At 41.4% G+C, this 15479-nt stretch overlaps 1 protein-coding gene across 9 annotated transcripts in view; it reads left to right on the top strand.

Annotated features, from left to right (window-relative positions):
* The first annotated feature begins 1742 nt into the window (after window positions 1–1742).
* RIC3 (RIC3 acetylcholine receptor chaperone) overlaps window positions 1743–15479 on the top strand; it is a 70983-nt gene continuing 57246 nt past the window's right edge. Inside the window, exons 1-2 of one of the 9 annotated variants that reach the window (XR_006586354.1) lie at window positions 1743–2282; window positions 4640–5408. Coding sequence is in view for 7 of the 9 variants with exons in the window: in XM_019812014.3 (XP_019667573.1) it covers window positions 5285–5408 (124 nt within the window). In the remaining 2 variants the exon portion in view is untranslated. The remainder of the gene's footprint in view (window positions 2283–4639; window positions 5409–15479) is intronic. The other 8 variants (XM_019812014.3, XM_019812017.3, XM_045038913.1 and 5 more) reach the window with 8 other exon arrangements.

Raw genomic sequence — 15479 nt, 5'->3', positions numbered from 1 at the left:
TGCTCCCTTCTGCTTAGTGTTCTGGATACTTGGGTCTCATTTCCCTGTGAACAACCCCAATTTCCTACCTATATTAAGGGTCCGTGACTCTTCACAATGGCCTGCTGTGGTTCTTTGGGCTTTTTTAAGAACTGTTTTCAGAGACCAAGGTGCATCCCTGGAATCTCCTCTGAGATGGAAAAGCCTCAGTTGCAGGGGGAATTCATTTTTGGAAGTGGCCAAAGTCACTGTATTCATCAGAGTTCTCCAGAGAAAGAGCCAATTGGAAGTGTGTGTGTGACTGAGGGTGGGGAGGGGAGGGGAAGGGAGGGGGAAAAGAGAGAGAGAGACAGAGATTTTAAGGAGTTGGCTGATGTGATTATAGAAGCCAGGCAAGTCCAAAATCTTCAGGGTGGGCTGACAGACTGGAGATCCAGGAAGAGTTGATGCTGTAGTTCAAGTCTGAAGAGCTCCTGCTGCAGAATTCTCTCTCTCTCTTTTTAATGTTTATTTATTTTCTGACAGAGAAAGAGAGCACGAGTGGGAGACAGGCAGAGAGAGAGGGAGACACAGAAGCTGAAGCAGTCTCCAGGCTCTGAGATGTCAGCATAGGGCCCGATGTGGGACTCAAACCCATGAGCTGTGAAATTATGACCTGAGCCAAAGTTGGAGACTCAACTGACTGAACCACACAAGTGCTGCCAGGATTCTCTCTTAGGGGAGATCAGTTTTTTGTTCTGTTCAGGCCTTCAACTGATTGGGTGAGGCCCACCCACATTATGGAGGACAATCTGCTTTATCAAATTCCACAGATTTTTAATTTTTTTTTAATTTATTTTGAGAGGGGGAGAAGGGGCAGAGAGACATAAAGGGAGGGAGACAGAATCCCAAGCAGGCTCTGTGCTCTCAATGCAGAGCCTGACATGGGGCTCAAACCTATGGGATTATAACCTGAGCTTAACCCACTGAGCCACCCAGGTGCCCTGTCAAACTCCACAGATTTTAGTTACTCTCACCCAAAACACCCTCACAGAAACATCCGGAATAAAGTATGACCACATATCTGGACACTGTGGCCCAGCCAAGTTGACACATAAAATGAACCATCATGGTCACTAAGGGGGTCAAATTTGGTGGATGGGATAGAGTAACCTATTGTGGACAAAATCAGTGACTTTTTGAAATGAGACTCTTTTGTTTGATTCTTCTTTTGACTATGTCTTTTTAATTGAAATATAAGTATATTGAATATTAAAATTGACATGGAACATAATAGTTTTAAAAAAAGAACATGATAGTTTCATGTATACAACATGATTCAGTATTTGCATATATTGTGAAATGCTGACCAAACTAAGCATAGTTAACATCAATCACCACACAGTTACAATTTTTTTTCTTACAGGTACTTTTAAAAAATGTTTTTATTTATTTTTGAGAGAGAAAGAGAGCGTGAGCAGGAGAGGGGCGGAGAGAGAAGCAGACGCAGAATCTGAAGCAGGCCTCAGGCTCCAAGCTGTCAGCACAGAGCCCGATGTGGGGCTTGAACCCATGAACCGCGAGATCATGACCTGACCCAAAGTTGGACGCTCAGCTGACTGAGCCACCCATGTGCCCCTTTTCTTATGAGAACTTTTAAGATTTCTCTTATCAACTTTCAAATATACAACACATTATTATTAACCATAGTCACCATGCTGTACATTACATGCCCAGGGCTTATTTATTTTGTAAGTGGAAGTTTAAATATCTTTTGGGGTGACTCTTCAAGAAAACTGTTGATTCCTAGGAAGATACATAGTTGCTCAGAGCAGTGGCAAAATCAGTGTGTGTGGGAAACCAGCAACATCATACTTCAATAACTATCTACTGTGAACCAGTTCTGTGCTCGGCCATGTCAAGGAGAGAAGACATAACCCTATCCTCCTGCGGTTCCTGCCCAGGTGAAAAGACCCAACAAACCCATGATAAATAGTGTCCACAGCAGTCCAATGAAAGAAGAGTCAGCATGAGTTGTAGTGTCCAGGAAAGCTTCCTGGAAGAGGTTCAGACCTGTTTGGGCCTTCTATATTAGGGCAAGGTCAGCTGTGAAAGGGGCGGAGAGAAAGAAATCACTGACAGCAGCTGCAGGTCAGTGGCTCCAGCTGTGGGCTCTCAAGCGCCTCATCTCAGGGAGACCTGCTGGTCATTAAAAGGCGGAGTAGAAGCTTCTAAGGAGAAGGAGACGAACGAGGTCCTTCCTTTCCTTGGGGTTTAAGGCTGGAAGAGTCCCCTCTCTGCCTCCTACTGCACACCAGAGAAAGGTAGGTTCTCTGCCCTTGGTCTCACGATCCGTGAGCAGTCATCTCTGGGCTGAAATTGGATGTCAAGAGTAGTGTAACAAAAGTAAATCAGGAATGCTGGAGAGGTAACTAGCATAAGGATAAGAACTCCAGCAACACAGGAGAAAGCTTCTAGGGAGCAATTTACAAGTTCTGTGGCAGTGGGACCACAGGCGGGAGGAAAAGAAGTTTGTTCAAATGTAGGAAAATAAAAAATACAATGATTAAAAAGTACAGTTATGATTAAGGGCAGGCATTTATTCAGTTTTGTATTATCATCGGTGTGTTTCTGCATGTAAAGGACTTAAAAGTATTCCTCGCAGAGCCTGCTGCCGTTGTTACAACCACTCTCAAAACCAACACAAATCCTACCACTCCTTAGAAGAGCATGTCATCTGGCCACTCATTATACGTTTTGTTTCTGTCACCTTCTAACTTTCTAAGTTTCAGTAACTTCTTATTCAAGATTTTAACATCCAGGTCACTATCTTTTCCACCCTATTTCTGTTCTCCTACTTGGGAACTTCAAGATCATGGTGTAATCCGAGTTTCCTACTGTGGCCTCTCATCACTTTACATGAGCACTCTTGCTAATGTTATCTTCTCCCAGCCTTCACTTACTATCGATGGACTGATTGCTTCTATATTTGTTTCCGGCCCAAACATCTCTTCTTAGTTTCAGACTCACATATCCAACTGGATAGCTGTACATGGGTATTTCATGGAACTCAAACTCAACTAGTCAAAATTGGAACTCTGTCTTTTTCACAAACCTAATTAATCCATTCTCATGATTCTGTTATATGGAATCAATGTCTATCCAGTCATCCGAACCATAATTTTGGGGGTCATTGCACTTTTCCCTGCACCTCTTAGAAGTCCTATCCCCTCAGTCATCACCTCCATAAACTGCACCTGTTATCCATGAGTCCAGAGCTTCCCTGGTTCCAGAGAGTAAAACTGGTGGTTAAGAGGGCAAGTCCTGGAGTAAGCATGCCTGGGTTCAAATAATGGGTTTTGACTTCTGTGTAATTTGGGGGGAGTTACTTTTAAGTTTTCCGTTTCTTGGTTTTATCATCTGTAAAATGGGTATACAATATTGCTTAGTCCATACAATTGTTATGATATGTAAAATACCTGGAACATAGTAAGTACTCAATAGCTTTTAGTGATGTTGATGATATCGAGATCGATGATGCCAGAGCATGCTGGTAGGGGCAACCACCTGGAACAAGATTGAGGAACAAGATTTAAAGGATATCACCTGCTTCTTAACCAGACTTTCAACCAAACCTTCTTTATGCAGCCCCATGCTACATCTCTGCCTTTAAAGGAATACTCAGTGCCTCCAATTCTTAAGACTTCCTAGGTTCTGAGGCACAAATTAGTTTCCTTTTTAGGGGCTTTCCCTCTGTATGTATTTCACTTTTTATGCCATTATATGGTGGCCACTAGTCACACATGGCTATTGAGCCATTGAAATGTGACTGACTAGTGCTACACCTGTTGAAATATTTTGGGTATATTGGGTTAAACAAAATGGACTAAATGAACTTCACCCAGTTTTCACTTTTTTAATGTGGCTACTAGAAAATTTTAAATTACATACGTGACTATCCAATTTCTATTGGATAGTGTTGTGTTTTAACAAAATGTTGACCTTTCTTGTCCCTTGTCATATTCTCTCCCATTCTCCTTAGTCTTGTAGTTGATACACTTTATCTCCTTATTTTCATTTTTGTGAGGTGTCTGGGGGAAGCAAAGATAAATGGATGTGTTCCATCTGCCATGTTGAACTGGAAGTTATATCCAAGCTTCTCACAATCTAGCTCCTGCTTATATTTGTAGTCTTATCACTTTATATTGTCAGCAACCCTGTGGCTCAGCCAAAATGAATCACTAGCAATTCTTGGAACACACACAGGCTTTCATGCCTTTGCCTTCTTTGCATCCTTTGCCTGAATACTCTAAATCCTCCCACCTGTCTAGTGACTTGTTTTTCAAAAACACACTCGAATTTCACGTACTTTGAGGAGCTGGTCTTGACCCTCTCCTTCCAGTTGAGCTGACTACTCCAGAAAATGCAGAAAATATTCTGCATAGATACCTATCTGTCCCATAAGGAAACCCATCTTATACTCTGGAGTGCCATTTCCGGATTTGATACATCAGAAGAACTGAATGTTCATAAAATGCTTATTCATTTAGCTAATAAACATTAAATAATAAAGACAGTAATGGAGGACTGTGGGAATGCAGAGGAAGGAGAAGCTGACTGCAAAAGTTTCACGAAGAGAGTGGTTTTTTTTTTGTTTTGTTTTGTTTTGTTTTTTTTTCAGTTCTACAGAGAAGTATTTACCCGGTGGAGATGGCGTTAGGAATTTGCCAGGCAGAGGGAACAGGACAAGCTAAGGCCCCCGGAAAGCAAGGAATATGCTGCGGAAAGAGCAAATGATCTAGTTTGGATGTTTGGATGCAGCACTGTTAAGATCAAATCATTCAGAGCTTTCAGGGCATAGAAACAAGTCGGATGGCTGTGCCAAGGATAAAGAGGCGTTCTTGAAAGGTTTTACGCTGTGGAGGGGGTCATTAGGCGTGCGTTTCAGCATTCGCTCCTTTGGCTACAGACTGAGAACAGCTGTGAGCAATGGGAGCTGCCTTCGGTAAGGGGACGGACCGACGGACGGACGGACGCACGGACGCAGCCACGCAGTGAGCGGGATGCGCAGAAGGCCGGGACCGCCGATGCCCCGGGTCCGGAGGACGCGCCCCTGGGCGTGGGACGTGGAGAGGGAGGAGTTTCCAGTTGGCAAAGACGGGAGGCCGCGGGTGCGAGTACGGAGGCCGCGACCGCGGTGCGGGCGCCTGGCGCACTTGTCCCTCGCGCGTCGCCGTCCGCGCAGCCCCGGTTCGGTCGGAGGAGGCCGCCGGCGCTGCGGTTCCGGTTCCGGCTGGCGTCGGCACCTGCGGCGAGGGCGGCGGCCATGGCGTACTCCACCGTGCAGAGGGTGGCCCTGGCCTCGGGGCTCGTCCTGGCTGTGTCGCTGCTGCTGCCCAAGGCCTTCCTGTCCCGCGGAAAGCGGCAGGAGCCGCCGCCGGCGCCGGAAGGTGAGCAAACGGGCTAGCTTCCCCTCAGTCTGCGAAAAGCACTGCTGCACTGAGGGGTGCTCCAGGTCTCCTCGAAAGGGCTAGAGAGGGCGGACCTGGCGGCGTTTGGGAGGTGCCAAGCCCCTGCGGGTCCCTTGGCGTCAGCGGACGACTCCTCCAGCTGTCTGGTCCCTTCGACCTCCTGACGCAGGAAGAGCCGGGAGTGCTGGCGTTCGCGCGCGCCTGGGCACCCTCTCGGTGGCCCGTCGCACACCCGTTCGAAGCTTTCCCCCTTGCCCTCACTGCCTTAACCCAGCTGTCGCCATCTGCTCAGGTGCTTTGAGTCAGGAGGGCTTCCACTTGCATTCCCCTCTCGGGGGTTTCCGTGTGCTTTCTGTCGTGCTTTTACGTAAATCAATTGACATCGGTGTGGTTAGCCTTAAGTCGTTGTGTACTTCCACCGCCCCGCTTGAGCCTGCTTTTGTGCCTTTTTAAGTATAATTTGAAATTTTTAACTCAAATTTCAGTTACTGAGATGAACAGATTACTACTTTCCCCTTACTTAAATTGTTTGGTAATCCTTTGTTATTGGTATGATCTTTGTGGTGTTTACAAACCCACCGTGTTGGTTGCTTTCAGGGGCTTTTCCAAAATGAGTGTAAAGGGACGGATGTCCAGGTTGAGAGAAGGGACTAGAACAGTTCTCTGTAGGTCTTGAAGTTGTACTAGGAACTTTCTCCTGTAAATAATCTCTGTAATACCTTTGAGGATGGTTTTATAGTCTCCAGACACTTGCACTAATATTCAGCCCTTGGTGATTGGACAGCTCCTTTTGAACTGAGATCCACTTCCCTGTTATTTGTGCATACTGACTATATAGTTCCACTCTCTTGCACATCATAAATTAGAAATACTATAGAATGCAAAGCACTAAATTCTAGGGGTGGAGGACAGATTGAACCCAGAATTCTCTTGATAGAATTTGCTTGATAAACTTTATGCTTGTAAAACTATCTACCTGGAAGAGACTTCCAAAAAATTATCACATTATTTTTTTTTCTTTCTACCTTGTTACAAAATCCTAAAGGTTTTGCTCACTTTGTCTAATGATCCTGTCTTGTCTGCCTTGAAGAGTAATTCATGATGATCTTGAGCAGTAAAGATTCTTCTAAAATGGTATTTCACTGAATTGAATTCCATTATGATGAATTATCTTGAATAAGTTCCATTGAATGTGAGTGGGAGATCCTCTTATACATGTTGTGGAGAGATTAAATGTGGCTCTTTCCCTTGAGAACTCAAGAGCTGATATTCAATGTTGTCATCTTAGAGATGAGAACACTTTCTCTTCTCCTTATTCCCTGGAATGTTCTTACCTCACCTTCCTTCTCCTTACTCAAGTTTCAGCTCAAATGTAATCTCCTCAGAGAGACTCTCCCTAGCTAAGACAACTCCACCCGAATCACTTCCTAGTCCTTCATGTTGTATTATTTTCCTTTTTGAAGGAATTACTATATGGTATGAAATGTTCTTATTTGTTTACTCACTTTTTTTCTGTTTCTACTTTCTAGTATGTAAGCTTCATGAAGGCGGGGACTTTGTCTTGTCTACCACTAACTACTTCATTTAGCATTTAGCTAAAATGGCAGTTAATAAATAATGTGAATAAGTTAAGTTCATGAAGCTACTAATACTGTGAATTCTCTTTTTGTATTAGTTACTAAAAGAGTATAATCTAGGCAAAACTTACCTTGAATGATCTATGCCAGTAACTGAAATTTCGCTAACTAAAACCTCTGCCCTTTTATGGACCTAGAGGGTATTATGCTAAGTGAAATAAGTCAGGAAGACAAATACCATATAATTTCAATTATATGTGAAATGGAATCTAAAACATTAAACAAATGAGCAAACAGAAACAGACCCATAAACCTAGAGAACAAACTGATGATCCCCAAATGGGAGGGGTGGGGGAGGGAATGGGGAAAGCAGATGAAGAAGAGTGGGAGGTACAGGCCTCCAGTTTTGAAATTAATAAGTCACAGGATGAAAGTACAGCACAGGTGGTATAGCCAATGGTGTCACAAGGCTGTGCAGTACAGATGATAGCTGCACTTGTGAGCATAATAATGTATAGAGTTGTGGAATTACATTAGTTTCAGGTGTATGACATAGTAACATTGTATGTCAACTAGACTTCAAAAACAGAAAAGAAATTAAAATCCTCAAACCGGTATGTCACATTTTTAAAATAGTGATTTCAGGGTGCCTGATTGGCTCAGTCCCTTAAGTGTCTGACACTTGATTTTTGGCTCAGGTCATGGTCTCCTAGTTTGTGGGTTCCAGCCCCGTGTTGGGATTTGTGCTGACAGCATTGAGCTTGTGTGGGATTCTCTCTCTCCTCTCTTTGCCCCTTCTCTGCGTGCTTGTGTGAGCACACCTGCTGTCTCTCAACATAAATAGACATTAAAAAAATAAAAATAGCCATTGCTATTGGTGATAATGCTGCTATTAACATTGGAGTGCATGTACCCCTCTGAATCTGTATTTTTGTATCCTTGGGGTAAATATCTAGTAGTAAAATTGCCGGGTCATAGGGTAGTTCTATTTTTAGTTTCTTGAAGAACCTCCATACTGTCCTCCAGAGTGGCTGCACCAGTTTGCATTCCCAGTAGCAGTGCAAGAGGGTTCCCCTTTCTCCACATCCTCACCAATACTTGTTGTTCTTTGTGTTAATCTTAGCCATTCTGACAGGTGTGAAGTGATATGTTACTATGATTTTGATTTGTATTTCCCTGATGATGGGTGTTGTTGAGCGTCTTTTTATGTGTCTCTTAGCCAGCTGGATGTCTTTTTTGGAAGAGTGTCTGTTCATGTGTTTTACCGTTTCTTAACTGGGTCCATTTTGTTTGTTTTTTGGGTGTTGAGTTTGAGAAGTTACGGATTTTGGATACTAATCTTTTACCAGATGTGCTGTTTGCAAATATTTTCTCCCATTCTGTAGGCTGCCTTTTAGTTTTGTTGATTGTTTCCTTTGCTGTGCAGAAGCTTTTCATCTTTGTGGATTTTTTAATGTTTATTTTTGAGAGAGCATGAGCAGGGGAGGGGCAGAGAGAGAGGGGAACAGAGGATCTGAAGAGGGCTCTGCGCTGGCAGCATTGAGCCCCATGCAGGGCTCAAACTCATGAACCATGAGATCATGACCTGAGCCAAAGTCAGATGCTCAACTGGCTGAGCCACCCAGGTACCCCCAGAATCTTTACTCTTGATGAAGTCCCAGTCGTTCATGTTTGCTTTTGTTTTCCTTGCCTTCAGTGATGTGTCTAGTAAGAATTTGCTCTGACCGAGATCACAGGTTGCTGCCTTTGTTCTCCACTAGGGTTTTGATGGTTTCCTGTCTTACGTTTAGGTCTTTCGTCCATTTTGAGTTTATTTTTGTGTATAATGTAAGAAAGTGGTCCAGTGTGTCTTCTGCATGTCGCTGTCCAGTTTTCCCAACACTGTTTGCTGAAGAGACTGCTTTGTTGAAGATGAGTTGACCCTATGGTTGTGAGTCCATTTCTGGGTTTTCCATTCTGTTCCATTGATCTATATGTCTGTTTTTCTGCCAGAACCATACTGTCTTGATGACTACAGCTTTATAATATAGCTTGAAATCTGGAATCATGATACTTCTAGTTTTATTTTTTTTCAGAATTGCTGTGGCTATTCAGGGTCTTTTGTGCTTCCATACAAATTTTAGGATTGTTTGATCGAGCTCTGTGAAGAATGCTGGTGGTACAGGTATTTTGATAGGGATTGCATTAAATGTGTAGATTGCTTTGGGTAGTATAGACATTTTAACAGTGTTCTTCCAATCCATGAGAATGGAATGTTTTTCCATTTCTTTGTGCCCTCTTCAGTATCTTTCACAAGTTTTCTATAGCTTCCAGAGTACAGATTTTTTTTTTTTTTTTTTTTTTTTTGCGTCTTTAGTTAGGAATAAACCTAACTATCTTCTTTTTTTGGGGGGGGGACAGTTGTAAATGGGATTGATTCCTTGATTTCTTTTTCTGCTGCTTCATTACTGGTGTATAGAAATGCAACAGATTTCTGCACAGTTGATGTTATATCCTATGACTTTGCTGAATTCATGTATTCTAGCAATTTTTTGGTGGAGTCTTTTGGGTTTTCTACATAGAATGTCACATTGTCTGCAGAGTGAAAGTTTGACTTCTTCCTTGCCAATTTGTACGTCCTTTATTTCTTTTCGTTGTCTGATTGCTGAGGCTAAGACATTCAGTACTATATTAAATGGTAATGGTGAGAATGGGTATCCTTGTCTTGTTCCTGATAGGAGAGAGGCTCTCAGTTTTTCCCCTTTAAGGATATTAGCTGTGGGTCTTTGGTATATGGTCTTTATGATACTGAGGTATGTTGTATCTATCCCTACTTTGTTGAGGGTTTTTATCAAGAACGGATGCTCGAGCTTTCTGCTGTCAGTGTGGAGCTGACTTAGGATCCTCTGTCCCCCAGTCTCTCTGCCCCTCCTCTCTGCTTGTGCACTTGCTCTCAAAATTAAACATTAAAGAATTCATGGGGCACTTGGGTGGCTCAGTTGGTTAAGCGTCTGAGTTTGGCTCAGGTCATGGTCTCATGGTTCATGAGTTCAAGCCCAGCATTGGGCTCTGTGCTGACAGTGCAGAGCCTGGAGCCTGCTTCAGATTCTGTGTCTCCCTCTCTCTCTGTGCCCCTCCCTCGCTCATGCTCTGTCTCTCTCACTCTCTCAAAAATAAATATTAAAAAAAAAAAAGCATGCTATATTTTTTTCAAATGCTTTTTCTGCATCTATTGACAGGATCATATGGTTCTTATCCTTTTATTAATGTGTATCATGTTGATTGATTTGCTAATATTGAACCAGCCCTGCAGCCCAGGAATAAATCCCACTTGATTATGGTGAATAATTCTTTGTCATGATATCACTGGATGTTCTATCTAAGTAATGAATCACTGAATTCTACTTCTGAATCCAATATTGCACTGTGTATTAACTAACTAAAATATAAAAAGCCAAAATAAAAATTAAATAAAAAGGAAAAAAAGACAAACCACAAAACAGACTCTTACTATAGAGAACAAACAGATGGTTACCAGAGGAGAGGTAGGTTGGGGGATGGGTGAAATAGATGAAGGGCATTAAAGACTACATTTTTTTTAATGCTTATTTATTTATTTAGAGAGTGTGGGTGCATGTGCACACAAGTGGGGGAGAGGCAGAGAGAGAGAGAGAGAGAGAGAGAGAGAGAGAGAGAGAGAGAGAGAGAGAGAATGAATCCCAAGCAGGCTCTGTGTTGCCAGCGTGGAGGCTGACGCAGGGCTCGATCCCATGAACTGTGAGATCATCCCCTGAACCAAAACCAAGAGTCAGACACTCCACCAACTGAACCACCCAGACACCCCAAGACTACACTTTTGATGAGCATTGAGTAATACATGGAATTGTTGAATCATTAAATTGCACACCTGAAACTAATATAACACTGTATGTTTACTGGGATTAAATTTTTTAATTAAAATCTTGTTTATTTTTGAGAAAGAGAGTGTGAGCAGGGGATGGGCAGAGAGAGAGGGGGACACAGAATCCGAAGCAGAATCCAAAGCATCTTGAATCTGAGCTGTAAACATAGAGGCTGACGCAGGGTTTGAACCCACAAACCATGAGATCATGACCTGAGCCTAAGTTGGATGCTCAACTGAGCCAACTAGGCACCCCTAAAATTTTTTAAAAAGAAAAAAAATAGCAATTCCTACCCATTTTGGGGTTACATACGCCTTTGAGAATCTGATGAAAGTTAGTTTCTCCCTAGAAAAATTCACATACTATTTACACATACATTCACAATTTGAGTGTCAATTCGGAGAATTCACAGAACCAAGAAACCTTTGTTTTAGAGAAAGACAACCCTGATTTTTGAAAATTCTTAAAACCCGTCATTGTAACTTTCATTTCTGCCCATTGGAGTATGTGAAACAAGTACAGTCCCTTTTCCACATGACCACTGTTTAGACCATCTTTTAGTAAATATTTATGATGTGCTCTTTCACTTAGTGTGTACACAGTGTACAGATAACTGTGGATTCTAAGAAAAATGAGCCAATTATCTGCCTGAGGAATGCACAGTTTAGTAGAGGTAAATGGACAATAAATAAGTGAAGAACAATATCAGTTGCATATACTCAAACACCTTGCAGGAAACAGTGGGAACTCATGATTAGAATGATCAGTTTTATTGGGAGCAGGAAAGGTGTCCTAGAACAGGAGATTTTTTTTTCTCCTAACGGCTTTCTTAAGATAAAGTTCACATACAGTTCATTCACTTCAAGTGTACAGTTCAGTGATTTTTGTTCTATTCCGAGTTGTACAGCCATTACCACAATCAGTGTTAGAACATTTACTTTGTCATCCCCCCCCCCATCTCCATCATACTCTTTTATCCATCACCCTCCAACACACCCCACTCTGCCTTCAGCCCTAGGCAACTTTCTGTATGTATAAATTTTCCTGTTCTGGAAATTTCATATAAATGGAATCATACAATATGTGATCTTTTGTGATTGGCTTCTTTTGCTTAGCATAATGTTTTCAAGGTTCATCCCTGTTGTAGCATGTAATAGTACTTCATGACTTTATGACCAAATAGTAGTCCATTTTGTGGATATGCTACATTTTGTTTATCCATTCATCCATTGATGGACATTTAGGTTATTTATGTATTTTTTAATTATATACGTAATGCTGCTTTTAACATTTGAATATAAACTTGATGTAGACATGTTTTCATTTTTCTTGGGTGTATACATTTGGGAAATATGAACATTTTAGTGTGGCAAGAACTAAAAGTAAATTTTTTTTTCCCCTTTGGTCAAGTTAGCTAATGTACAGGGTAGTCTTGTAGTCTTGGCTTCAGGAGTAGATGCCGTGATTCATCACTTACATACAACACCCAGTGCTGATTCCAACAAGTGCCTTCCTCAGTGCCCATCACCCATTTTCCCCAACCTCATCAACCCTCAGTTTGTTCTCTGTATTTAAGAGTCTCTCTTATGGATTGTCTCACTCTGTTTTTAATCTTATTTTTCCTTCCCTTACCCTCTGGCCATGTGTTAAGTTTCTCAGATTTTACCTGTGAATGAAATCATGTGATCTGTCATTCTCTAACTGACTTATTTCACTTAGCATAATGGCCTCCAGTTCTATCCACGTTACTGCAAATGGCAAGATTCATTCTTTTTCATTGCCGAGTAGTATTCCATTGTATGTATATACCACATCTTTTTTTTCTCCATTTATCAGTCAATGAACATTTGGGCTCTTTCCATAATTTTGCTATGTTGATAGCGCTTCTATAAATATTGGGGTGCATGTGTCCCTTTGAATCAGCACTCCTGTATCCTTTAGATAGATTCCTAGTAGTGCTGTTGTTGGCTAATAGGGTAATTCCATTTTTAATTTTTTGAGGAACCTCCACACTGTTTTCCAGAGTGGCTGCACCAGTTTGCATTCCCACCAACAGTGCAAAAGGATTCTCTTTTCTCCACACCATCACCAACATCTGCTGTTTCTTGAGTTGTTAATTTTAGCCATTCTGACAGGTGTGAGGTGGTATCTCAGTGTGGTTTTGATTTGTATTTCTCAGATGATGAGCGACGTTGAGCATCTTTTCATGGGTCTGTTGGTCATCTGGGTGTCTTCTTTGGAAACGTGTCTATTCATGTCTTTTGCCCATTTCTTCACTGGATTATTTGTTTTTCGGGTGTTGAGTTTGGTAAGTTCTTTATAGATTTGGGATACTAATGCTTTATCTAATATGTCATATGTCATTTGCAAATATCTTCTCCCATTCCTTCAGTTGGCTTTTAGTTTTGTTGATTGTTTCCTTTGCTGTGTTGAAGCTTTTTATCTTGATGAGGTCCCAGTGGTTCATTTTTGCTTTTATTTCTCTTCAGAGATATGTCAGGTAAGAAGTTGCTGTACCCAGAGTCAAAGAGGTTGCTGCTTGTTTTCTCATGTAGGGTTTTGATGGTTTCCTGTCTCACATTTAGGTATTTTATCCATTTTGAATTTATTTTTGTGTATAGTGTAAGAAAGTGGTCCAGTTTCATTCTTCTGCATGTTGTGCTCCAGTTCTCCCAGCACCATTTGCTAAAGAGAATGTCTTTTTTACTGCTTTGTTGAAGATTAGTTGGCCATATGTTTGTGGGTCCATTTCTGGGTTCTCTATTCCATTGGTCTCTGTGTCTGTTTTTGTGCCATTACCATACTGTCTTGATGCTTCCAGCTTTGTGATACAGGCAGAAGTCCAGAATTGTGATGCCTCCAGCTTTGGTTTTCTTTTTCAACATTACTTTAGCTATTTGGGGTCTTTTGTGGTTCCATACAAATTTTAGGATTGTTTGCTCTAGCTCTGGGAAGAATGCTGGTGCTATTTTGATTGGGATTGCATTGAATGTGTAGGTTGCTTTGGGTAGTATCGACATTTTAATAATATTTGTTCTTCCAGTCCATGATCATGGAATGTTTTTCCATTTCTTTGTGTCATCTTCAATTTATTAAAAAATTTTTTAATGTTTATTTTTGAGATGGGGGGGCAAGGGGCAGAGAGAGATGGGACACAGAGTCCAAAACAGGATCCAGGCTCAGAGCTATCCACACAGAGCCTGATGCAGGGTTCGAACCCATGGACCATGAGATCAGGACCTGAGCTGAAGTCGGACACTTAACTGACTAAGCCACTCAGGCACCCCTTCTTCAGTTTCTTTCATAAGCTTTCTATAGCTTTCAGCATACAGATTTTTTTTTACCTCTTTGGTTAGGTTTCTTGCTAGGTATTTTATGGTTCTTGGTGCAATTATAAATGGGATTGATTCTTTGATATCTCTTTCAGTTGCTTCATTATTGGTGTAATTGCTGCATAGAAATGCAACCAATTTCTATACATTGATTTTTATATCCTGCGACTTTGCTTAATTCATGTATCAGTTCTAGCAGTTTTTTGGTGGAGTCTTTCAGGTTTTCCATGTAGAGTATTATGTCATCTGCAAAGAGTGAAACTTTGACGACTTCTTTGCCAATTTGGATGCCTTTTATTTCATTTTATTATCTGATTGCTGAGGCTAGGACTTCCAGCACTGTGTTAAACAACAGTGGTGCTGTCCTGTTCCTGATCTCAGGGGGAAAGCTCTCACTTTTTTCCCCATGGGGATGATATTAGCTGTGGGCTTTTCATATATGGCTTTTATGATGTTAAGATATGTTCCTTCCATCCTGACTTTCTTGAGGGTTTTTATTAAGAAAGGATGCTGTATTTTGTCAAATGCTTTTTCTGCATCTATTGACAGGATCATATGGTTCTTATCCTTTCTTCTATTAATGTGACATACCACATTGATTGATTCATGAATATTGAACCAGCCCTGCAGCCCAGGAATGAATCCACTTGATCGTGGTGAATAATTGTTTGATACACTGTTTAATTCGATTTGCTAGTATTTTGTTGAGATTTTTGCATCCATGTTCATTAGGGATATTGGCCTGTAATTCTCCTTTTTAGTTGGGTCTCTGTCTGGTTTGGGAATTGAGGTAATGCTGGCTTCATAGGAGTCTGGAAGCTTTCCTTCCATTTCTGTTTTTTGGAGCAGCTTGAGAAGGATAGGCATGAACTCTGCTTTAAATGTCTGGTAGAATTCCCCTTGGAAGCCATCTGGCCCAGGACTCTTATTTGTTGGAGATTTTTGATAACTGATTCAATTTCTTTGCTGGTTATGGGTCTGTTCAAATTTTCTATTTCTTCCTATTTGAGTTTTGGTAGTGTGTGGGTGTCTAGGAATTTATCCACTTCTTCCAGATTGTCCAGTTTGTTGGTATATAATTTTTCATAGTATTCTGTAATAATTGTTTGCATTTCTGTGGTGTTGGTTGTGATCTTTCCTCTTTCTTTTGTGATTTTATATATTTGGGTTATCTCTCTTTTTGAGAAGTCTGGCTAGGAGTTTATCAGTTTTGTTTATTCTTTCAAAAAACCAGCTCTTAGATTCATTGATCTTTGCTAC

This window comes from Felis catus, chromosome D1, assembly GCF_018350175.1.
Source record: "Felis catus isolate Fca126 chromosome D1, F.catus_Fca126_mat1.0, whole genome shotgun sequence".
NCBI classification, from domain to species: Eukaryota; Metazoa; Chordata; class Mammalia; order Carnivora; family Felidae; genus Felis; species Felis catus.
This window is presented reverse-complemented; position numbering and strand designations above follow the sequence as displayed.